General features: G+C 44.2%; 1 protein-coding gene across 9 annotated transcripts in view; it reads left to right on the top strand.

Annotated features, from left to right (window-relative positions):
* The window catches only part of adgrg6 (adhesion G protein-coupled receptor G6), a 165,360-nt gene that overhangs the window by 58,443 nt on the left and 80,420 nt on the right, over positions 1-26,497 (top strand). For 8 of the 9 annotated variants that reach the window (XM_084031044.1, XM_084031053.1, XM_084031050.1 and 5 more), the window contains exon 3: positions 20,842-21,189. The exons of the other annotated variant lie outside the window; for it this stretch is intronic. In XM_084031044.1, coding sequence (XP_083887170.1) covers positions 20,842-21,189 — 348 coding nt within the window. The remainder of the gene's footprint in view (positions 1-20,841; positions 21,190-26,497) is intronic. 9 annotated transcript variants of the gene reach the window in all.

The raw sequence follows: 26,497 nt of genomic DNA, 5'->3' as shown, positions 1-26,497 counted from the left end.
TCCCGATGGAGGAGGGGGGGGGGGGGGGGGGGGGGGGGGGGCTGGTGGTGAGACCATCAGATCCTATCAGCTGTCCTCCCCTCCTTTCTCCACTTCCTTTTCTCCTCTTTGATGATCAAATTTTTTTCTTTCACTGCTTGCTTTTTACCACTTTTTCAGAACAGAACCCACAAACTTTTCCAAAGCCATAAGCAAGTGGTTTTGTTGCGTGTTCTTAAAACTCACACTGATTAGAAGTCTTAAACCCTGGAAAAGTAGAACACACAATGAGAGCCGACACTTTATATTGGTACAGTAGAGAGCAGGAACATCGTAGAAGCAGCAGTTCTCCCTTTCTTTGACACTCATCGTGTCACAGTAAAGCTAACAGAGTCGAGGATACAACTGGGAATAGAAGAGCTGCTGCTTTCTGTTCACATTGAGGGCCCTAGTTTCGTAGACCAGGCGCAGTCGGGGTGTGTCCGCCCTGGACTTTGCAAGTTTCGTGCACCGCGCAGGCTGGCGATTTTTTTGTGGATCAAAAAGCTGTCTGGTTAATCACTAACTTCATTGAAATACAGAGAGCGTTGCTATCAAAATACATTAGATTTGAAGAAAAGCTTAGAGTCTGCAGCACATGACCTTTGGAAAGTTGCTGATCTGTCAGAACGCTTCTGCAGCATATAGATAGATGTGTGAAGATAAGTGGAGATCAAGTACAGGAGGCTGTTGAAACAAGTGTGTGTACAACTTTGTTGAGCTTGAAGCAAAGGGAGGGATGAAGAAAGAAAGCAGCAGAGAGATAACAACAAAGAGGAATGACTGTGGGAGGAATGCGGGGAAAGGAATGTGAGGCTAACGCCAGAAAGGATGGCGAGGTGAAAAGAGAGAAGGGCAGGTTGATGGAAGTCCCTCTAATCTACAGGATTAGTGTCTGAAAAGACTGAGATGGTATTTTTAGTGTTGCAGCACAATATCTGTTATCAGCCTAAGCATCACTAAGCTCCCTCAGTCACACTGAAATGCCAGACAGCTGCTCCATATCTGATATTTTGAAAAAGTACACAGTTTAATTATTTGAACGATCTGTCTCTCTTTGTCTTGGCTCTTGTTTGCTGTCACTTCTAAGGTTTGCTCCGGCCCTGGCTCTCTACTTATTGTATTGAAAGAGGACGTGTAAATCCTGAAAAGCAGCAAAATGGGGACTTAAGAACTGCTTAAAAATGCACACTTCATTGTAGATTGTCTTGGGTTAATTGTCTGCACAGGAACAGAAACAGATTGGTGCTTGGTGTCAGTTAAACGTTTTAAACTTGCTGGAAATACAGTGTACACTGACTATTTTTTTCATCGTATTTAATTTTCACTCACTTTAAGAAGCTGCTTATGGTCAGGCACTAACCGGTATGAAAAGTGAGACCAACACTGTAGTGCCCTGGACTTGCATTCTCTCTACTGGCCAACAGGGGGCAACTCCTCTGGTTGCAAAAAGAAGTCTGATGGCAGGGAAGTCTCAATCTCTAGTTTCAAGTCTTCTTCAATCCAGCATGATGTTCATTTAGTCAATGATGGTACATTTAGAGCAACAGCCCAGAAAGCAGGGGATGCTTTAGGCCGGGGCTACCTTGACAGGTTGCAACCACAGCATTGGCCAAGGAGTTGCCTGGGTTTTTGTCTTGCAAGTTTAGTCCTTTGAGGGAGTTTCCACATAATCGGAACAAATTGGAACATTTTGAACCTAAAACTGTCTTTGTCAGTGTTTAGTAGTACATGGCTCCCCTTTCTCATGTCATTCCTCCTTATAAAAAGCCAAGATGTAAACTGGCAAAATCTGCAGTGGCTATGGTTGCAACATGCTGGATGTGAAAGGCTGCAGAGGTGGAGGTGGGATGGATGTGTAGCATGTTTGACTGTCTTGCAGGAGACCAGAGTTTGTGTACCTTCACGGACCTGCAGTCAACATGCACACACAAGTCATTCATTGCACAGCAAACAAAAGTTGGCGCTGCACACCATGTCGGGCTGCGGTCTGGCTGCACTATGTCTTCAGCAGCCACGTATAGAATACAATATATAATAGAGTTGAGTTGTTTTGCCAACATATCAGATGCTGTTTGACAGCGTTCACTCGGACCAAATAAAAGACGATGATACACTCTCTACACCTCTCTCTCTCTCTCTCTCTCTCTCTCTCTCTAACTAAAACCAAATCATGCATCATTAATATTTCCAGTAAATTGACATTACATAATTACATGAAGGCATTTATGTACACAAGAGACATCAGGCTTCAGAGACACGAGCAAAACCAGGATGTTCTACTTGCTGCCATGCCGCGATGCTCATTAACTGTGTCATCCATCCTTATCCCTGTAAATCAGTTTTGAGGGAATAAAATCTGCACATCTCAACTCATTTTGAAATTGTTCTGCTTCTTTTAAGAACGCTGCAGCTCCGTCTCCCACATCAGCTGGGGAACAAAGACCTTGTGTTTCACATGAGGTAAACAAAAAGTAGTTTGTAGTTCTGCATCTGACACAACGTATACCCACATGTCAGGGCTGCTTTCAATGTACCGTGTGGGAACGGCTGCAGGAAACAAACTTCATTTCATCAGAGCTTTCTCTGCAGCAGCAAACACTGACTCCTCTCATTTCACCAGCCGTCTCGCTGCACAAAGTGGTCGATAGACAGAAAGACGCTGTGTTTGGTCAGCAGCTCAGTGGAAGTCTAGAGAGGTAGTGGGTTCAAATCCCAGAGAGACGTTCTCACACAGATTCAAAAATGTGTTGTTGCTGCTCTGCTGAACTAAACCGTCCTGGAGACATATGACTTTTGTCTGGATAAAAGATAATTTTTGAATCAATAAAGTCTCATTTTGTCGTAAGTTTGCGAGGCAATGGGAGGGGCAAAGTGTGGGGGCTAGCTCACGAGCTAACTTAGCTACGTTCCGTAACTTACAGTATGTAAGCTGATGTGTTTTATCCTCCGACTCTTTTCATCAGACAGAAGGAAAGAAAGAGGAGACTTGTTGTTAGTGTGAGTAACGTTACATCCTGGTACCCAACACACAGAGAGACCTGTTGTTATAGTAACGTTACATCCTGGTACCCAACACACAGAGAACTGTTGTTAGTGTGAGTAACGTTACATCCTGGTACCGAACACACACAGAGAACTGTTGTTAGTGTGAGTAACGTTACATCCTGGTACCCAACACACAGAGAGACCTGTTGTTATAGTAACGTTACATCCTGGTACCCAACATACACAGAGAACTGTTGTTAGTGTGAGTAACGTTACATCCTGGTACCCAACACACAGAGATGGGGGACTCGAGTCTGGTGACTTGACTCAAGTCAGACTTAAAGGGATAGTTCGGAATTTTGGACATAAGACCTATTTTCCAACTCAGCCTGTGTTTTCAAGACATTTCATTCAGTTCTTCTAGTTGCCGAGCTTGTGCTTTGGCTAGCGCAAGTCAATCGTTCTAGTTAGCATGGCATTAAAAACACTCATACCAACTCCACAGTGCACCAGAGGCAAATCAATTGTAACGGCAGAGTATCGATGTTTACACATATTCTGTGTTGATAGAATGTTTGAAAAAAAAACAACCTTGCATTTTAAGGATTTATGTCTCAGCAGCAGCAGCAGCGTGTCATACTTCCTAGTAGGCTATGGCAGCGGTGGACTGATATCACCTAGCACTTATAAGTTACCGGTTCATTGCTACAGACGCAGAGTAGCCTGCAGTGCTAGTTTCTTCAATCTCACAGAAATGGCCACTTTTGGAGAATATACTGAAACTTTTGAAGACTCTGATGAGGAGGTTTTTTTCCACCCAAACCCAACCGTACCTGTACGAGCCTGAATATACAGAGGAAGAATTGCGCGAGAGGGATGCTCAAAGGGCAGAACGTGAACAAGCATCTGTGGAGACCGAGATAGCCCCCACTGGAGCTGAGAACCGGGACCGAACAAACGGAGACTGGTGGTGCCAGGAGGGAATCCCCCGCAACGCGTCCGAGGGTTTACGGTTCTCCGGACGGAGCAGAGGTTCGGGTTTGCGGTGCGTAATTGTGGGTTGGTTGGGCCGTGGGCTGCCCGGTGTTTGCGTGAGGTCCAAGCTCTTTTCACCCAGGTCTGAGGGCATGAGGCCCAACAATTCGGCCCGGTTCAGTTGCCTATTTACGGGCAGTATTTCGGGTGGCGCGTCTTGGAGTTTTGAGTCCGATGGAGAGTTTGCATGTGTGGATTTGCGTGGCCGTGTGCTGCCCGGTGTTTGTCAGACAGCCTTGGGGGCATAAGGGCCGACAATTCGGCGGTGTTCAGGTGTGTATTTACAGAAAGGAATTCCCCGCAACGCCTCAGAGGGTTTACGGTTCTCTGGACGGAGCAGAGGTTTGGGTTTGCGGTGCGTAATTGTGGGTTCGCGGGGCCGTGTGCTGCCCAGTGTTTGAGTGAGCTCCGAGGGCTTTTCAGAAAGCCTTGGGGGCTTAAGGGCCGACAAAACAGTGGTGTTCAGGTGTGTATTTACTGGCTGGATTCCGAGCAGCGCATCTTAGAGTTTTGAGTCCGACGGAGCAAAGAAAAATTCCGCTGCTGCTGAGAAACTAGTCCCTCAAAAAATGGATCATTCATGTGATGCGAGGTTAGTTTTGTTTCAAATATTATTCTATCAACACAGATATGTACATCGACAGTCTAGTGTTTTAATTGATTTGCCTCGGGTGCACTGTGGAGTGGGCAAGACTGTTTTTAATGCCATGCTAACTAGAACCATTGACTTGCGCTAGCCATAGCACAAGTGAACTCGGCAACTAGAAGAACTGAATGAAATGTCTTGAAAACATCTCCAGACGTCTCGAACACACCGGCTGAGTTGGAAAATAGGTCTTATGTCCAAAATTCCGAACTATCGCCAGATTGAGGACTTGTGACTTTCTTGATCAACAGTGAGAAAAGGCTTGACTTGACTTAGACTTGCTATCCATGACTTGAGACTTGACTTAGACTTGCATGAAATGACTCGACAAGTCATTGCTGTCTTGGTTAATTGGTGAATAATAATAAAAAAAAATTTTTTCGATTTCATGTTTCCTGTTGCATGTGGGCGAACCTGGCAACAGGTAATCTACGTGATGCGCCCGCCCATCTAACAGTAGAGCGGCCGGGGTTTGAAGCATGGAAGGAGGCGGTGCTGTCACAGCAGGCGCGCCGGAAGCACCGGTGCCAATTTTCACAGGAATCCGGCCCGCGAAGGACTTTACTGGCCCTTTTAGTGGAGGAAACATGCTGGCCGTATAGTGGCCAATATGAGCTGCCCTCTCTCATCTCCGCGCAGCAGAGTAGACTTGCTCCGCAAGCCCCGCGGCCACAGCAATCCCCACCACGCGCCCCCACTATGTTCTTCGTGTACTTTACGCGCTTGATGTTGTTCTGATGACCGTTCCGCCTCATTAAACCACTACAATGTCGCTTTCTACTTTGAAAAGTTGACACTGTTGTTGGGGTAGTAGCAGGAGCAGATTTGGTTATCAACATCAATTATTAATGTCAATATGATTATCGATATTAATAATTATATTTCATATATTATCATGATATAATCATGAATAAACAGGGCACCACCCTGAGATCAGGGAAAAGATAACCTAAAACTGTATTCAGTCTCAATATAAAGGTTTTATACTCACATGCCAATCATCGTGATCATTGGCATAGAAGTACAAAACCAATCAAACAATTAAAAAGGCGTGAAATTCGAGCACTAGCCTTCACAACCTGCTTTTATCCAGTGACATATACACAACGAGCACAAGAGACCGCTAGTTATAATATAATAAGATTTATTGAAATCAGTAAAAATGATCACAATCAATAACACTGCAATTAACAAAGCCTTATTACCTAACTACCTAACACACAAAACTAAGCTAAACAGAGGGAGAGACACACGTGGAGTGTGTGTGTGTGTGTGTGTGTGTGCATACGTGTGCGTGTGTGTAGAGAGAGCGAGAGAGAGAGATATGGCCGGGCGCGACCACCAGATGGAGCTATTCCTCACAGCGTTCAGGGGCGGAGCCACTGACGTCAGATGGAGTAGCGAGAGAGGGAGAGAGAGAGGGAGAGATGGCCGAGTGCAGCAACCGTATGTAGCTATGTCCTTAGCGGTCGCTGGGAACAGCTGGCGTAGGACACGTGTGGGGCGGCGTATGTGGGTGTGTGTGTGTGTTAGCGGGACACAAACAAAGAGAGGGGGAGAATGCGCATGCAATATTCTGAGGCTCAGGAGGCGTGTTACTATCACACGGGCGCTCGTGAATGAACTGGCGTTTATTCAGCGAGACCGGTCTTTTAACTGAAAGTAGACGCTTACTGAGCTCGCGAATATGGCTGAGGTTAGTCGAAAACACCGTTACAGAAATCAACCCAGAGGCGTGGGTACACAATCAGCATTCAAATACAACACGGAAAGCAACGGACTCGGCGGTCCGATCAAAACTTAAAACACATTAACTGAATTACAAGCATATCCTACACTATCACTTATGTCTCTGCCCAGACTGATAGCCTCTTACTGCTGTTGTTGCGCAAGCTGCGAGTCCGTCCTGGCGATGGCGGCATTCCGTAACGCGGCGGCGGTAGTTCGGGAATCCCGGTGGCAGCGGGGGTCGTGATGAGTCGGCTTAGTCCAGACGAGAGCGGAGCGTGTTTCCTCTCGTTGATCAAACTCGAATAAAGAAAACAGTTCGTGTTTCTTTCTTCCGCGGGCGGCAATATAATCGCAGCTTGGCGATTTAGTCAGCTTACTTCAGACAGCGTCTGGTAGCTGGAAGGCAGGAACCGGCTTGGTTCCTCTTGTTGCAGCGGTGTGCTGCGAGAGTCGTGTCCACCTCCTGTTGGTGGAGGGGTCGCCTCCCGTGGCAACGTGGTGTTGCGATGGAAGCGCGTTGGAAGCAGGAAGAGAAGAGCTCTTAAGATGGCGCTGGTTTATATAGTTCACGGCTGCTGCCGGGGACCCCCTGGGGTTACCTGCGGTTGTCAGCCAATAGGGCACCAGTTGTGTGACGTTGCACTTCGCACTTAGGTGAGACATGAAACTAAAATGGCGGTGTAGTTTTTAATCCCCTTTGTTCCTTTGTTCTGACCGCATGTGTAGGCTTTTGTAGGCCACATTGTGTAGTCCTAACGGTGAGGTCCCAACACTGTATTTTGATAAGCTGTTGCACTCGTCAGACTCGTGGTGCGAGCGGAACCGTACTTTTCATAATAATTTATAATAAAATGCGGCTGTGTGTCTCTGTCCAAAATCCGCTGCGCTCGCGCTGCCTGCTCGCATAGATCCGCTCGTGCTCACATGCGCTGATGCAGGTCGAGTGTTTACTCGCAGAGACGGCGCTCCTTCAAAACAACATCAAATAAGGATTGTTTTTGATAAGCTGTGGAACTCTGAGTTAACCTATTTCTACCTGAATTTCTATGAACTATTAAGCCGTTGACTAAACCTATAACTTATATTTTACTTGATAAAATAAGACAATATATGCACTCATATGTCGTAGTGTTTTACAGTATCTGTAGCTATTAATGTGATGCTTATCATTTTCCAGACATATTTTTCCAGCCCCTCATTTTGGATCATTTCCATCAACCGGCCCTCATTCAAAACTAATTGAATAGCCCTGCTTTTTGCTGTAACACAGCCAGTGTTCACAAAATTATAAAATTTTGGATTTAAAGATATTCAACTCAACAAAAGAAACAATTTACCGTGTGCAGCACAAAAATATCCGACACATCCAGCACCACGTCAAATTTCATCCGCCATTTCCGACTACACAAAGAAAAGTATGAAATGTCTCTAGCTAACTTCACCATTCTTTTTAATTTAACGTTTGTTGTAAATAAAAGGAAGTGGTTTGCTGCCCTCCCCAAGATAAACTACTGTGTTGAGTACTCTGTCTGGTAATTATTGTTTGGTAAACCTGGCCCTGCAGTCGTTCCTAGTAATTCTGATCCTGCTGGTCCTAGTGAGTATTTATAATTATTCTTTAGCCTCATATCCCCTTCCTCTATTTTTTAGCCCTTTTGTGCAAAGGAGGGCTACATAAAACTTAGGCTGCAGTCTTTTAAAGTTTTAAGATGGTTGTCTTCCAGCTTGTTATATTTCTATGACTTGACTTGTGACTTGCTTGACCTAAGCTCTGACTTGACTTGACTTGACTCACAAAAATGACTTGGGACTTGCTTGAGACTTGAAAGTTAAGACTTGAGACTTGCTTGAGACTTGAGACTTGTGTGACTTACTCCCATCTCTGCCCAACACACAGAGAGACCTGTTGTTAGTGTGAATAACGTTACATCCTGGTACCCAACACACAGAGAGACCTGTTGTTAGTGTGAGTAACATTACATCCTGGGAATATCCTCTTTATAATTACGTATTTTCACAATTTGGCTGACTCAACTGATTAAAGTTGAATCGATTAAATTAAATTCCTGATTATTTAATAAATATTACAATGATTTATATGACTGGAAATGGATAAAGATGAATTAAGTCATTATTAGCAGCTCTTTACTGAACAATAAACCAGTGAAAATGACTCATTATATTTCATAATAAGCTGCAGGTCTGTTTTTGAGCAAGCTGCACGATGGCAACACTACAAGGGGCTGACTATAGTCAAAGCGGATATTAAAACAGCTCAATGTTTTCATTAAATTTGTCTTGAGGACCACACGTTTAAAGGAGCAGTGTGTAGGACATGGTGACATCTAGTGGTGGCGTGGCAAATTGCAATTCATTTTAAAGTAAGTAAAACATATGCGATGATGTTAGCATAATAATGTGTGCAGATGACACTGTGCTATACACTCATGGAAAAAGTGCTACAGTGGTTGCCAAGAAATTAACAAAGCTGTCTGGTTGCCTCATGCCTCACTCTAAACATTGAAAAGACTGTATAACCAGGCACAAACTGAAAGATTGCCCAGGCGTCTCAGTAAATGAGCAAAACATTTATTGATCCTAACTTAACCTGTTAAAAAACTGAGTAACACAGTGAAATTGAACCTAGCTAACTTCAGATATATAAAGAACTAACTCACAGTTGAGGCATCCAGTACATAACTAAATGCTATGATTACACCACATGTACAGTATGTATTGTATTACAGGTTGGTCTCAGTCAAGTAAATCAGCTCTAAAACCACTTGAATCATTATAAAATAAGTGTCCTCAAGATCCTTGATAAAAAGCTATGTCGCTACCATCACTGTCACATACTCAATAAATATCACATTTATACACTTTGAAAATCTGTTAAAGCACAGCAGCTGGTGTGTGTGTGCGTGTGTGTGTGTGTGTGTGGATGACATAAAGTGAGAGGTGATATCTGGCTGCTGGTATGGCCTGCTGTGTGTTTCACCCTCCAACGTTTCCTCACACCTTTAAGACAACCAGCTTCATTTAACAAACGTCCATTGAATGTGTGAAACACGTCAATCACATTGACAGAATTTTCTTAAAGGGCCAGTATTCAGCAATTCATAACTGGGATATAATATTCATAAATATGATTTCATGAGTGTTTAACCACCCAAAGCTAAGAAATGTTGTGTTGTTGTTTAGAATGAGCCCTCTTCGTCTCCGTGTTCCCACTGCATGTGTTGATAGCAGCATGGATTTGTACAAGTCTAAAGAAAGAGGTTTCATTCCACATCATAAATGTATGTTTGATGTTTAAATTGTCTTCAAAGTCATGGGAAAGATTGTTGTGTGACACATCTGAACAGTATTTTACTAAAGTAAACAGGAGTAGTTTCACTTGGAGTGGATTTACATTACATTATCTTTTTAAACAAAAAAGTGTGTAAATAACTAGACTCTTTGATGTCTTCCTCACACCCCCTTAATGACCCCAAAGCATGTCTCCGCATGTATAAATGAAAGTAAACAAGCATATTATGTTGCATTAATTATGATTTCGTCAGCAGAATCTGCTGATGTTCAGTTTATTCTGTAAATAAATTCAATCTCATTTCATTTGACTTGGCTTTGGATTTTTACTGCAATCCAATTATGGTATGCAGCTGAGACGTACAGGGTCCACAGAGGAACACTGAACACAACGCTGCAGGGACATTACTAGTATTAACGTCCAATTGATTCTGTCACAGTGGAACTGTCTTCTATTGGCTGTGAGACAAGCTGCCGCCCTCGCACTGTCATCTACATGTTAATGTAATCCTGCAGCCACCAGTGTCTCTCTGTCTCTGGTAATGTGTCTCTCTGTCTCTTGTAATGTGTGTCTCTCTCTGTCTCTTGTAATGTGTGTCTCTGTCTGTCTCTTGTAATGTGTCTCTCTGTCTCTTGTAATGTGTGTCTCTGTCTGTCTCTTCTAATGTGTCTCTCTGTCTCTTGTAATGTGTCTCTCTGTCTGTCTCTTGTAATGTGTCTCTCTGTCTCTTGTAATGTGTGTCTCTGTCTGTCTCTTGTAATGTGTCTCTCTCTGTCTCTTGTAATGTGTGTCTCTCTCTGTCTCCTGTAATGTGTCTCTCTGTTTCTTGAAATGTGTCTCCCTGTCTGTCTCTGACAATGTGTCTCCCTGTCTGTGTCTTGTAATGTGTGTCTGTCTGTCTCTTGTAATGTGTCTCTCTGTCTCTTGTAATGTGTGTCTCTGTCTGTCTCTTGTAATGTGTCTCTCTGTCTCTTGTAATGTGTGTCTCTGTCTGTCTCTTCTAATGTGTCTCTCTGTCACTTGTAATGTGTGTCTCTCTCTGTCTCTTGTAATGTGTCTCTCTGTCTGTCTCTTGTAATGTGTCTCTCTGTCTCTTGTAATGTGTGTCTCTGTCTGTCTCTTGTAATGAGTGTCTCCCTCTGTCTCTTGTAATGTGTGTCTCTGTCTGTCTCTTGTAATGTATCTCTCTGTCTCTTGTAATGTGTGTCTCTCTCTGTCTCTTGCAATGTGTGTCTCTCTCTGTCTCTTGTAATGTGTCTCTCTGTCTGTCTCTTGTAATGTGTCTCTCTGTCTCTTGTAATGTGTATCTCTGTCTGTCTCTTGTAATGTGTCTCTCTGTCTCTTGTAATGTGTGTCTCTGTCTGTCTCTTGTAATGTGTCTCTCTGTCTCTTGTAATGTGTGTCTCTGTCTGTCTCTTGTAATGTGTCTATCTCTGTCTCTTGTAATGTGTGTCTCTATCTGCCTCTTGTAATGTGTCTCTCTGTCTCTTGTAATGTGTGTCTCTCTCTGTCTCTTGTAATGTGTCTCTCTCTGTCTCTTGTAATGTGTCTCTCTGTCTCTTGTAATGTGTCTCTCTGTCTCTTTAATGTGTGTCTCTCTCTCTGTCTCTTGTAATGTGTCTCTCTTTCAGTGGAAAATATGTCTGTCTGTGGTAATATGTCTGTCTGTGGTAATGTGTCTATCTGTCTGTGTTAATATGTCTGTCTGTGGTGTTTGTCTGTCTCTTGTAATGAGACGAGAGGAGATGGTCAGAGGACAGAGGAGACAAGGGAAGGGCAGAGGAGGGAAGAAAAAATGAGAAAAGGAGAAGATGGGAGAGGAATGAAGACTAGGGGAGAAGCGAAGACAAGGAGAGGAGGGTAGGACGGAAGATGAGTGAAGACAAGTGGAGGAGGGAAGAGACGGGGAGAGAGACAAGGAGTGGAGGAAAGGATAGGGAGTGAGGAGGACTCCTGGTGGGAGTCCTGTCTTTTATGAGCCGTCCACCACACAGACCTCCTCCCATATGGACTTCCACTGACTCATTCTGAACTCATTTGTCATACACCAAGAAACAGTAGTCGGGAGGCTGATAGAGGACAGTTGATGGTGTGATTGCATGACAATGAGAAGGGCAGATGTAATGCAGGACAGATGGTCCACTGTGTTAGTCCTTCACGGCAGGACGTGATCCTTACAAGGTACATTAAAGGAGGTTTAGTTTGATGATTGTTTCATCACTTTATGCTGCTTCTATCAACATGGTTTCACGAGGTCTTCCTCGCCCCGAACCAGGGAGCTCCTCTCCCAAACCCGGGGCTGACGGCGTGGCATGGCGTCTTCACCAGGCCGTCCGGCCCCGCGGTGCGGACTCTGGCCGCGCTCTCTCCGGCCGAGACTCCATAACACGGAAAACACGTTTCTTCAACGCCATCACTCACTGCCTACCGGGAGCTACAGTCCAAGTCCTCCTGAACAAACTCCTGGGGCTGCTAAGCTCACTCCCGTCCTCGGTTCGGCGAATAATAGTCCACGTGGGGACGTGCAAAACAGCCCGCCAGCAGTCAGAACTGACCAAAATAGATTTTAACGTTCTTTTTAATTTTTTAAGTTCCTGTGGATTGTCTGTTTTTATCTCCGGTCCAATCCCTTTACTGGGAAAGGGGATAGGGCATTTTAGCAGAATCCTCAGCCTTCACACCTGGCTCCAGCTCACCTCCACAGCTTTCAACTTTGGTTTTATTGACAATTTTAATTTGTTCTGGGACCATCCTTCCCTCTTTCAACCGGATGGTATTCACCCGAACTTGCTAGGTAGTCACCCGCTAACAGCTAACATACAGCACACCGTTCAGGTTCAATCACACACACGTGCATGACTGTTTACCCAATACGCCCCCTCCCCGGAACATCCACCGACAGCTCCACCAACCCACAGCACTATTCCCCCCGTTGGCTCCCCCTGCAGGCCACACCCGTCACTAACCCTCTCACCAGAAATTCACCCCATACAAACCATAATCACCCACAGAGCCTCTATCAGTATTCCCTCACTACGTCATCACAACAAACCACACGTGAATCTTTCCTACCTCCATCCTCTCCCTCAGTCCTCCCAACCAACTCAAACACGTCACCTGAAAATGGCTCTGCTCAACACACGTTCACTCAGCAATAAAACTCTGATTCTGAATGAATTAATCACTGACAAAAAACTGGACTTCTTCTGCATCACTGAAACCTGGCAAAAACCCCTGGACTATTTTTCACTTAACCAGATCACACCCACAGGATTCACCTACACGGACAAACCCCGCCTTGAAGGGCAGGGAGGTGGCCGCCCCGTCCTTTGAACATCTTGCCACTTGTCACTGCCATTATTTACCGCCCTCCCAAACCAAATCCCACCTTTCTCTCAGACTTCAAGGATTTTCTCACCCAGCTCTGCGCCATCTCACCCTCTGTCCTCCTCGGAGATTTTAATCTTCACATCAATGACACCAACTGCAAACCTGCCACTGAATTCCTGGAACTGTTACACTGCTTCAACTTCGCACAGCATATCAACTTCCCCACCCACTCCCATGGTCACATCCTCGATCTGGTTTTCTCCACTGGACTCACACTAAACCATCTCTCCAGCATCAACCTCCACATCTCCGACCATCTCGCCATCATCATCGACCTCAACATCCCCATCCCTATCCCACTCAGTTCCCTGGTACACCCCTGAACTCCATCAAATGAAATCCCGCAAACGACAACTGGAAAGACTCTACAATCAAACCGGCCTAACAGTTCACCTCCACGCTTACACAGACTTTCTCCATATATACAAAACTGCTCTCAACACAGCCCGGTCCACTTACCACTCACACCTCATACACTCTGGCTCCAACAACCCCAAGACTCTTTTTTCCACAATCAACAAACTTCTCAACCCCCCCGATAACATCTCTACAGCTTTCACAGTGGAAACATGCAACTCCTTTCTGTCATTTTTCCAAAATAAAATCAACATATCTACAGCAACCTGACCACCTCCCCGGCTCCCTCAACCCCACCACAGGATCCCACCCTTTCACACTCTCAGTGCCTGTCACAGTTCTCCCTGCTGTCACCCATGGACCTACCTCAACTCACTAACGACATGAAAACCTCCACCTGCACCCTAGATCCCATCCCATCAGCTCTCATCAAAACCTGTCTTCCATCCGTCACCCCACTCCTCGTCAAAATCATAAATTCCTCCCTCATCTCTGGCTCTGTCCCCACTCCCCTCAAACTTGCTGCTGTCACCCCCATCCTCAAGAAACCAGGTCTCAGCCCCGACATCATGTCCAACTTCCGGCCCATCTCCAATCTTCCCTTTCTGTCAAAAATTCTGGAATGTGTCGTCGCTGCTCAACTCAAAACCCACCTCTCCTCTAATCACCTGTATGAACCATTTCAATCTGGATTCCGCCTACAACACAGCACCGACACAGCCCTCCTAAAAGTCACCAACGACCTCCTCCTCTCCTCTGACTCTGGCCACCTCACCATCCTCATCATGCTTGACCTCACTGCAGCCTTCGACACCATCAACCACTCCATTCTCCTCTCCCGTCTGGAAAACTACTACAACATCACTGGCACTGCACTCTCCTGGCTCCGCTCCTACCTCACCAACAGACAGCAATTCATCAGCATTAATAACTGCACTTCCTCCATTGCTCCTCTGTCCCAAGGCGTCCCCCAAGGTTCGGTGCTTGGTCCTCTTCTCTTCATCCTCTACATCCTCCCCCTCTGCAACATTTTTCGAAAACATGGTCTCCACTTCCACTGCTACGCTGACGACATCCAGATCTACATCTCCACCAAATCCATCACCACAGCCACCTGCTCCATTCTGACCACCTGAATTAAAAACCTGGATGCAAAACAACTTCCTTCAACACAACTGTGACAAAACAGACATGATAATCATCGGCCAAAGCCCACAACGAGGCCCCTTCCTACCTCACCGACCTGCTCCACCATCACTCTCCCCCCCGTAACCTTCGCTCCTCCGACACAAACCTCCTCTCCCCACCTGTCAGGACCAAGCACTGTACCTGGGGCGACAGAGCCTTTTCAATTGCTGCCCCCTCCCTCTGGAACTCACTACCCGCACACATCCGAGCCTGCACCGACCAGCCCACCTTCAAATCACTCATCAAAACCCACCTCTTCAGAATTGCCTTCAACCCACATTAATCCACTATTTCATTTAATCTGTATTGCATCACAAACTTGTTTTTTAATGTACCTGCTTTTAAACCGTTTCATAACTTCACATTACTTCTTTTTAACTGTTTTATAACTTCACAGTACATCTTTTTAACGCAACTTATTTCTTAAGAATAGCCTGCCTGTTTTTAATAGTACTTGTTTTAAATGTATTGATTTTTTATTGTAAAGTGTCTTTGAGAACCTTTGAAAAGCGCTATACAAATAAAATGTATTATTATTATTATTATGGTTTCAGCACTTTACACACATCTGACTTTGTTTTTAGCATTCAGGTTCACGTGCCTGCTCATGTGCTTTCCTTTTAAATCTCTACATCCTGTCGCTAATGTCATTTCACTTTTAAACTTGGCTGTAGAAATGTTTTGTTTCTTCTTTATCATAATATATAAATTAAATTATTATTATAATACAATATTAACAATGTATATGCGTATCAATCAAACTCAATAGATGAAGCCAAACAATGATTTTTCTTTACTAAACCTAACCTTGGAACATCATTTCAAACAGAAAGTGAATATTACGCTGCAGAAAGGTGGTGTTTTTTCTTTTCTGGGATGAGGTAGATCTTTCTGAGCATTTGGTAAACCAATCACGTCGCAGCACAGCTTGAGTTGCACCTACATTTGTTTTTATTTATTATTAAAAGTGCATAATTACGAACAATTTTATTTTATATATTGATCCAACAACACGGAGGCTCCATCGTCTGAACCAAGCAATCTTGTTTTACAAGCATATGGCAAACTCTTTTCTTTCCTTTCACAATAATAGCCCTAGACTTAATAATTGTAGCTAGTATTTATATACCTATTGTATAAAGGCCATAACTCCTAAAACATTGTTTTAGTGTTCTAACGTGTAGTCTTCAACTGACGCCGACTCAAGTGACATCACTAAAGATATAGATAGATAGATGTGACAGCCCATGACATCCTATTCTTAATCCATAGGGTTTAATATGACATCGGTCCACCCTTTGCAGCTATAACAGCTATAACACTTCTGGAAGGCTTTCCACAATGTTTAGAAGTGTGTTTATGGGACTTTTTGACCATTCTTCCAGAAGCGTATTTGTGAGGTCACACACTGATGTTGGAGGGAAGGCGTGGCTCTCAGTCTCCACTCTAACCCATCCCGAAGGTGTTCTATCGGGTTGAGGTCAGGACTCTGTGCAGGCCAGTCAAGTTCATCCACACCAAACTCTCTCATCCATGTCTTTATGGACCTTGCTTTTTGCACTGGTGCACAGTCATGTTGGAACAGGAAGGGGTCATCCCCAAACTGTCCCACAAAGTTGGGAGCATGGAATTGTCCAACATCTCTTGGTACGCTGAAGCATTCAGAGTTCCTTTCACTGGAACTAAGGGGCCAAGTCCAGCTCCTGAAAAACAACCCCACACCATAATCCCCCTCCACCAAACTTTACACGTGGCACAATGCAGTCAGACAAGTACTGTTTTCCTGGCAAACGCCAAACCCAGACTCGTCCATCAGATTGCCAGATGGAGAAGCCTGTGGCGTGCTTTACACCACTACAGCCAACGCTTTGCATTGCACTTGCTGATGTATGGCTTGGATGCATCTGATCGCCATGGAAACCCATTCCATGAAGCTCCCTACACTGTTCTTGAGCTAATCTGAAGGCCACATGAAGTTTCGAGGTCTGTAGCGATTGACTGCAGAAAGTTGGTCACCTCTGTGCACTATGTGCCTCAGCATCCGCTGACCCCGCTCCGTCATTTTACGTGGTCTACCACTTCTTGACTGAGTTGCTGTCGTTCCCAATCGCTTCCACTTTGTTATAATCACAATAACAGTTGACTGTGGAATATTTAGGAGCAAGGACATTTCATGACTGGACTTGCACAGGTGGCATCGCCATCTTGGTTTTTGGCTTTGTCATCTTGTTTTTGGTTGTTGCCATGTTGGCTTTTTGCTGTTGCCATCTTGATTTTTGGTTGTTGGTTTTAGGTTGAAACCATTTTGGGTTTTGGCCATCATATCTTGTTTTCCCTGGAAATGTAATTGAGAGTGTAGTTTAGTGTCATGGGAATGCAATTTTGTAGTAGACAGCTGTACATACGGTATTCCATCCATTGTCTACCGCTTATCCTGTATTCAGGGTCACGGGGGGGCTGGAGCCGATCCCAGCTATCATTGGGCGAAGGCAGGGTACACCCTGGACAGGACGCCAGTCTATCACAGGGCCGACATGTAGAGACAGACAACCATTCACACCTATGGGCAATTTAGAGTCATCAATAAACCTATCCTCATCCTGCATGTCTTTGGACTGTGGGAGGAAGCACTCACTCGGGGAGAACATGCAAACTCCACACAGAAGGAACCCCGGCCCAACCCGGGACTCCACTTCACCACCGTGCAGCCCTACATACATTATTAATGCTCTGAATGTCATATGGAGAACCTTTAACAACAGATTTTCATGACTGGTGATTCTTTATGTTTGAGTATTTCTAGAAAGTGAAATCACCTGGTTGTTAACCTACTCACAGTTTATATTAGGAGACAATAGCTGCTTTGAAATAATAGAAGTGCCTTCAGGGTTAAAGGAGAGCAACTCGACTTGCTGGTGAAATGTAATCTGATCGGTTTCATTTAAAAATTCCCACGAATGCGAAGCAAGATGTTTGAATGTGGCAGCAGTCAGCTTTACACAGAGTGGGAAGGGTTAAAACACACTCATATACTGGTGCTTCTGACGTTTCCAGTGCGTTGGCTGTGGCTTTGGCTGTGGCGGCAGCCGAGTCTGAAATCAACGGGGGCCATTGTTACCCCGAGAGAGAGAGAGAGAGAGAGAGAGAGAGAGAGAGAGAGAGAGAGAGAGAGAGAGAGAGAGAGAGAGAGAGAGACGAACCATTCTTTCCACTTTCCATTTCAGCTCTTGTCTCTTATTATTTTTGTGCAGCAAGGCTCAGCTTTCCAGCTGTTGAAAATGCTGAAAATTAGTAGAAAAATAATAGACAAATCCAAATGCAGTCGCTTAGTTTCTGTGACAAACCAACCTTCTAATGTGTTTACTGTTTGTTTACAGCAAAAGATGTGAGATCCCTAAAAGCAACACCATAGGGGTATTCCACCAAACTCGCTAATTAAAGCGGCGCTTACCTGGTTAAGCCTGGTTAGAACTAACGCCAACTTCCACGCCAACTTCCACTTGCGCCCATTTCATTAACGCATTTCAGCCGCGCCTTGTTGAGGCTAATTCAAGCCAGGTTAACGTTGTGGTGTGTTACGCACGTTCACGGGATATGAAGCCAGACCAGAACCGTGAATGTCGAATCATCGAGAAAATGGCAGAAAAGACCAGAGCAAAAAATATTGATGGATCTGTACGAGGAGTACAAACCCATCATAACCAAAAAAGGGAATACTGTAGTGATAAATAAAAATCGCGATGCTGCTTGGGCAAGAATTGCCGAGCGATTAAATGCGTAAGTACCGTTAAGAATAACATGTTCTAATATAATACTGACAAAAATTTCACAAACGTGAGGATAGTGTAGAGGTAATGCGCCAGCTTCCCACATGGCAGGCGACGGTTCAATTCCTGACTATGGAAGTTTCAGAAATGTCTTTCTTTAGCCGGAACTCACTCACTCTCCCCCTCTCTCTCTCTCCTTTTTTAGATAGGCCTAGTAAATGCATCTACATTGACCAACTCATTTATCTCAACAATTCAATGAACTTATTAATGAACTCACCTGAAAGGAATTTATGTGGCTGAAAATTGCATGCAGCAATGCCTTTGTCATTGGGATCTATAACATGCTATTAATAATAACATCTTTATGCCTATCATGTTTTTGCAAGTTATATTTGGGTTCTGTGGAAATTGTATGACATATTTATCATAGTTAAAGTAAAATGTTGGTCTAATTCTCTGATCTAAAGACAATTATACAAGCAAAAAAAACAAAAAAAAAACACATAAGACATCCTTGCCAGGATGTGAACCCGGGTTCCCCGCATCTGGGGGCAGGTGCATCACCACTCACCCAACTGGGGAATGAACAACATGTGAAATACATATGTATTTAGATAATAATATGGCCAGTCGGTGTTCAGGAAATAAACAATTTATTCATTTTTTTTTTAATTGCAAGCATGTATTCCTAGACACTTGCTGAAAATATAGTCTGTTTGTACTTCATATATGTCATTTTGGTCATTTTTGGTCTTTCACGTGACGAAATCATGAGGACTAGGCTTGGCGGAACCTTCTGCTGGTACAGTTGTTTCCGACAGACGGCCTTCTCTGAAACCCCCGCTAAAGTAAGCCTGATGGTTAGCCTGCCCCGCAGCAGGCTAGTTTGGTCAGATAAATTCCCATGGTTACTTAGCGGAGAGTGCCTCAAGTCACGTTGATGGAACGCAACTCTCGCTAAAGGTAGCGAGGCTTATCGAAATTAGCCCGGCTTTGCGCTTAGCGAGTTTGATGGAATACCCCTCAGGTCAACTTGAGTTTTCAGTCTCAATATTGACAAAATGAAATCTAAATACACACAAGAACTTAAAGGGAAATATTGTCCTGATGATTGGTATGTCCTCTAAGCATGTTGTGATTTGCAGTGCACGCATTTCTATTTAACAGATCTCCATATTGGAGGATTATTACTTTATTATTTCCATTACCAACTGGATTTGACAAAACAGCAAAACTCTTTCAAAAACACATTAGAGTAGATTTTTGATGGAACATTTGGTTTGGGTGATGGTAAAAACCTTTTGATGATTGTCAGGGATAATCATTCACTTAGTCCGACTTGTCTGCCATTGGCCCGTATCTCATGCAGCATTCTGTGCTGTCTGTTTTACAAGGTCACCATTGATGCAGCCTATGGTTGGTGCTGCCCAAGACAAGCGTGATAGGTTTGGAATAAGGGCAAATATTTGTGCTTGCAGTGTGACAGGAAAGCAACTGGATGAAAGTAGAGATGTTACACCTTGATTTGCAGGTTTCCATATTTCTGATTTTCCTGCATAACCTTGTGATAATTTAAATAGAAAGATGGATATTGCTGTGTGGTTATTTCATTCATCAACAGCTTCCAGGAATTGATTTTCCTCAAGAAAATTAACTATATGATTTTATATGCAGATGATGCAATGATCAGTGATTGGCACATCTACCCATCTAATCTAAAGTAGTAGTATGAGTTTTAAAAGTAGGATCTGACTGCTCAATCTTTCCTTGAAACTTTTCCAAATATAACTGGCCAGATTGTTGCATGTGCATGTTTTTTTTGTTTTTTTTTGTAAAATGCAAAACTTGTAGATGTGGGCCTTGGGTCTAATGATTGTAATTCTGGTGCAATCCTGACTCACTGGTGGAAGTGAACGATTTCAGTCCACTTCTGTCTTTAACCAATCAATCTGCTCTCAGTGGATTGAGGGATTGACCGATCGATCCCTCTCTGGGCTGCTGAAACTTTGGCTAACTGCACAACTTGTCTTGTCCCATTTCTTTTCTCCAGATTCCTGGAGTGCAATGTCTCAAAGATAATTCGTGTTTAAACAAGTCTTGGTTATGTCTTGTGAATCCTAAAAGTCCTTTTAACCTTCTTCTTGAGAATGTTTGTCTTACTCCTCTTTGTCCCTGATTCTATGGTAATCAACGAGGATGTCCTTGATGCCTCCTGGTTTCTAACTGTAGCAGGTGTTCGCCTCCTTTATCTATGGTCTTGTCTCCATCACTTTTTATGGGTCCTACCCCCTTGTCTTTTTTTGTCCTCTCCTCCTGTGTCCTTGTCTACTAGCAGTTATATTACCCTACCTTAATAGCTTCATAGAGATTTAAATTTCATGAATGTATCCTCCTACCATCACCCCCAGCGCTGGGCTGCAGCTCCACCAACTGTAACATGGTGCTGACGGAGGCACAAGGGGAGTTCACATCGCCCTGCTACCCCCAGATATACCCCAATTCTCAGGCCTGTAAGTGGACCATGCAGGCGCCTGCAGGCTTCATCATCCAGCTCTCCTTCCTTGACTTTGACCTGGAGGAGGCGCGGGGCTGCATCTACGACTGGGTGGTGGTGAACACAGGGAACACGGACGTTAGGTTCTGTGGTCCAACGGCCAACGGGCTGACGCTCAACTCTACAGGGAACGTGATGGAGCTGTCCTTTACCTCCGACTTCAGCGTGCAGAAGAGGGGGTTCAGTGTTAGCTTCCGACGAGGTAGGATCCCTGTTCTGTTCCTATTTTAAACTAATCCAGGCTAACATGCTAGATGATCCTGGGTGCCTTAACTAACATCGCACAATCAACATTGGCTGATTGTGTGAGTGCATGCAGGTGTGTAGAAGAGCCTCCCAGAATACACTGGAGGAATCCAGAAGTCTCATTTGACATGCCCCTGCATTGTTACTGCTGTGTTTTTGCATTAAAATTTTAGTTAACCTGCACGTTCTGTAAAAATCCTGATTATTTCCACATAACTCATTCATATGCAACAAAAATGTGTTTATATGTATGGTTGTTTACCCCAAAAACTTGATCATAACTCAACTGAGCCACCACCCACAGTCACCTTAGTGAGAATAAGCGATGGTAATTTACATACATACACCTCTGACATGTTTACCAATATTGCTTTATTTTTGTTTATTATAGTTTTGTCCATATTCAATAAATGTTACAGAATGTATCTGAAAATGTTCATCAAGGTTAGTTACAACTCAACTAGTCGTTCCCCCTTCTAGCTTATCTGGTGTCGGATCGCGGGGCAACAGCTTCAGCAGGGGACCCCAAACTTCCAACTTCTCACATCAGCCAACTCTGACTGGGGGATCCCGAGTTCACCCTATCTCTAAGGGAGACGCCAGCCACCCTCCTGAGGAAACTCATTTCAGCTGCTTGTACCCATGATCTAGTTCTTTCGGTCACGACCCATCCTTCATGACCATAGGTGAAGGGAGGAACGAAGATTGATCAGTAGATCTTCCGGTTCAGCTCTCACAACAGTGCGGTACAGTGAATGCAATACCACCCCTGCTGCTCTGATTCTCCAGCCAATCTCACATTCCATTGTTCCCTCACTCGCGAACAAGACCGCAAGGTAATTGAACACCTTCAATTGGGGTAAGGACACATTCCCTACCTGGAGCAGGCAATCCACTGGTTTCCTGCTGAGAACCATGGCCTCAGATTTAGAGGTGCTCATCCTCATCCCAACCGCTTCACATTCGGCTGATCGAACTGATCCAGTGAGTGCTGGAGGTCACAGACCGATGATGCCAGCAGGACCACATCATCTGCAAAAAGCAGCGATGAGATCCGCAGCACACCGAACTGCAAAACCTCCTTCTATAACCCTGTAGTTGGTACACACTCTCTGGTCCCCCTTTTTGAACAGGGGGACCATCACCCCGGTCTGCCACTCCTTAGACACTGTCCCTGACTTCCACGCAATGTTGAAGACGTGTCATTCCTTGGATGGATCTCATCAATCCCTGGGGCTCTGCCACTGAGTAGTTGTTTGACTACCTCAGTGACTTCCACCAGGAAAATTGACAATGATCCTCCATCAGCTTCCAACTTTGCCGCTACAATAGAGGGCATATCAGTCGGATTCAGGAGTTCCTCAAAGTGCTCCTTCCACCGCCAGATTACCTCCTCAGTTGAGGTCAACAGTGTCCCATCATTACTGTATACAGCTTGGCTGGTTCCTTTTTTCCTTCTTCTGAGGTGCCAGATCTTTACACCACAACTCACTGCCGCAGCTTTGGCAATGGAAGCTTTGAACATCAACACTCAAGTTTGATCGATCAGTTGACAGCTCTGCCCCTCTCTTCACTTAAGTGTCCAAACCATGCTTCCTCAGATCAGACGAAACGATCACAAAATTGATCATCGACCTTATGTTCCAACATGGTGTTCGTTATGGACAGTCCATGACTAGCACAGTCCAGAAAAAAACGACCACTCAGGTTTAGATCAGGGAGGCTGTTACTCCCAATCACGCTGCTCCAGGTATCTCTACTGTTGCCCGCGTGCATGTTGAAATCTCCCAGCAGAAGCCCCATGCAGGACTTCATTCAGAGAAGACCAAATACTCCGAACGGCTGTTTGGCGCATATGCACAAACAACAGTCAGAGTCCCCCCCCCCCCCCCCCCCCATAACTCGAAGGCATAGGGAGGCAACCCTGTCGTCCACTTGGGTAAGCTCCAACACAGCAGCACTCAGCCAGAGATTTGCGAGTATCCCCACACCTCAACTCCAGAGAAGAATAGAGTCCAACCCCTATCCAGGAGTACGGTTCCAGAACCGAGGCTGGTGGTAGAGGTAAGCCCCACCAGATCTAACTGGTAGCAATCCACCTCATGGCTCCTTCCCCCACAGAGAGGTGACGTTCCACGTCCCCATAGCCAGCCTCTGCTGCCAGGGTAGCAGTTTCTCCCACGGGTGGTAAGCCCACAGAATGGCTGAAAAGCAGTTACCACGTAGCTGCTTTGGGCTGTGTCCGATCGTGCTCCGTGGCAAGCCCGGCCACAGACGCTCGCTGACAGGCCCTCCCTCCGGGCCGGGTCGCTTCTCTTGTCCCTTGTGGTTACCCTGGTTACAATCCCTAATCTCCTATCTAGCTACATTCTGTACTTCATGTGTATGTTATGAACGCTTTCTAAGAAGCAATTATGTAAATATTTCATAAGCATTATAAGCATTGTTATTATTAGCAGTTTGATCACATTGTACTTGGTTTAAATTATAAATAGAGTATTCAAACCTCATAGTCCTCATCGACAGAGATTATGGAATACAGGCTACATCCATTTTACATTTACATTACATTTGTAGGATAGTCAAGTACTGTGTGAGTGAGACTGTACATGGGCTTAACAAATACTTACCTAATTTAAACAACATTATTGTTCATGTTATAGAACAATGTATTTGTACACACTTTACACTTGGATATGTGGTTCCAAAATGAGGATGTTTGCAGGTCAGTCACAGCACCCTTCTTACCTTCGGTATATTCAGGCTCGTATTGGCATGGCACAACTGCATCTAGCTTTTCACAAGGTTAAATTACCTAAACTCTGTGATTTAACAATTTTTTTCGAAGTACACATCATTTCAACATGAATGGCGGTTAAAACAGGGAGGCTGAGATTTACTAAAGTAAACACTGAATACATTTATGTGGCCAGAAAGTGTTGACGATGGGAAATCTTTGCTAATGGCAATGTCAGAATTAGACTGGTATGGTCCTTTAAACCTTCACTCTCTTTACTGGCCATCAGGGGGCGACGCCTCTGGCTGAAAGTCAAATTGTTAAGAAGTCTAAGAGAAAATGACCCAAATTCTAATTTGATTTATTATCTCAGTAAACATTGTAAACATGAGTTTATGGTCTTAATCTCTAGTTTCAAGTCTTCTTAAATCCAGCATGATGCACATTTAGTACATTATGGGCCATTTGAGTCCAACAGACCAAAAAGCAGGGGATGCTTATCGGGCGAGGCTACCTTGTCATTGACAGGTGACTATTAAGATGACTTAAACATTAAGCTGTAAAGTTGACCTTCAATTATGAAGTTAACTTTGTGAACATCTTCACACCAGAATCCAGATGGATCCAGATCCAGTAAGGCTGCTGCACAGTCCAAATATGGTCACTTCCTTCACTGGTTGTAAAATTTCCAAGATGGCAACGGCCAAAATGGTGTAAAACCCAGATCAATATTTTTTCAAATGGTCTGTCATTTGTTCAACTAAGGGTACAGGGCATGTTCTTTTTTTTACTTATTTTTGAGTGAGAATGTCTTTATTTCTGTCCCAAAGTCAAAATTCATCAACCCAAATATAGATATAATAATTTCCAAAACTCACAAGATGATTTAATCTAATGGAAGTCTTCTTGAATCCATATTTGTTGACTGTAAAAATGGCAGCATTTATATCAGAATCAGAATCAGAAAAGGTTTATTGCCAAATACATTTTCATATATAAGGAATTTGTCTTGGTTTTCAGCGCGCACAATATTTACAAACACTAAACAAAAGGGAAACTTCCCAATACTTGTACTGCAGTCAGTAGTTCCCATACCGGGAGTCGAACCAGGGCCGCCTGGGTGAAAACCAGGAATCCTAACCGCTAGATCATATGGGTCACTATATATATATATATATATATATATATATATATATATATATATATATTTACTGCTCAAAAAAAGGGGAACACCTAAACACCACATGCTAGTTCTCAATGAATAAGATACCGTAAATCAGGTGTGTCAAACTGATCCAGTAAAGGGCCGCTGTGGCTGCAGGTTTTCATTCCAACCAAGCAAGAACACACCTGATCCAACCAATCAAGGTGTGAAGGCCAATCAGGTAGGTGAATAAGTCGAGTCAGGTGTGTTCTTGCTTGGTTGGAATGAAAACCTGCAGCCACAGCGGCCCTTTACTGGATCAGTTTGACACACCTGCCGTAAATCCTCTAATATTGGCCTGTCTCTAATGGCGGCCAGGGCAATTATTAGAACCAACGTTTTTCTGGGCAGGCCTCAACATTATGCTTGTGATAGTAACATGCAAGTACCACAGGGGCGGAATGTTTGCTAACGAATCCAAGTCATAGCTACGGCAGGGCTCTCAAGTTTTTAACTTAGTTCAGCGTGAGATTTTGGCTTATGGTACGTGTCCACAGGCAGCGTTATTTCCACGCTTCCCATCCATTGTCTATATAAGAAGCCGTGCAATGCCTTCGCGTCGCGGCGAGTTTCAAGAGACGGGGCGCCACCTCCCGCAAGCTCTCGAAAATCTTTTAAACTAACCGTTGTCGATCTAAAATAAAGACAGATTCAGCAACTGCATAGCTTATTTCTTGCATAAAATGTTTTCAGAAACACATTTCGGTGAACTATTTCCGTAAAATAAGAGAAAGTTTCCAACGAGCCATCATTGTGGTCGGTTTGAAAACCGGGTGGACAGCTGTGAAAGCAATCGTCCAATCGGGTGCAATTGTCCAATCGGGTGCAGCCATGAAGTGCGCGCGTGATTGTATGAAGGAGAGCACCTGTCAATCATCCTCCTAGTGGCAGCCCACCAAGCGTGCAATACCAGCAAGCGGCGCGTCAACTAGTGTTTAAAAATGGCTAACATTGTTTACGGTAATATGGCAGCTGCGGAGCCAAAGAGGAGACTTTCCAATAAATTAACCTAGTATTTTATAGGTTCAAATAGACACAAAGTCTCGTTTTTATTCATTCTACTGGTAGTCCGTTTTGCTCAAATAGAAATAGAGGCCTGTCTCTAATTCTGGCCTAGGCTGCGATGCGCTTGAGTAAATAAAGGCCCAGGCCTATGTTAGAGGATTCACGGTATTCCAGTTGGAAATCTTTATTCATTACAAAGTGCAATGCGTGGACAACAAAACAACATAACGATGATTAATGAAATAAAAATCCTCATCTTATGGAAGTCTCGATTCAGAATCATACCGAAAATCAAAGTGGAAAATCAGATCGCAGGCT

This window comes from Eutrigla gurnardus (assembly GCF_963514095.1).
Source record: "Eutrigla gurnardus genome assembly, chromosome: 16".
In the NCBI taxonomy this organism is placed as follows: Eukaryota; Metazoa; Chordata; class Actinopteri; order Perciformes; family Triglidae; genus Eutrigla; species Eutrigla gurnardus.
This window is presented reverse-complemented; position numbering and strand designations above follow the sequence as displayed.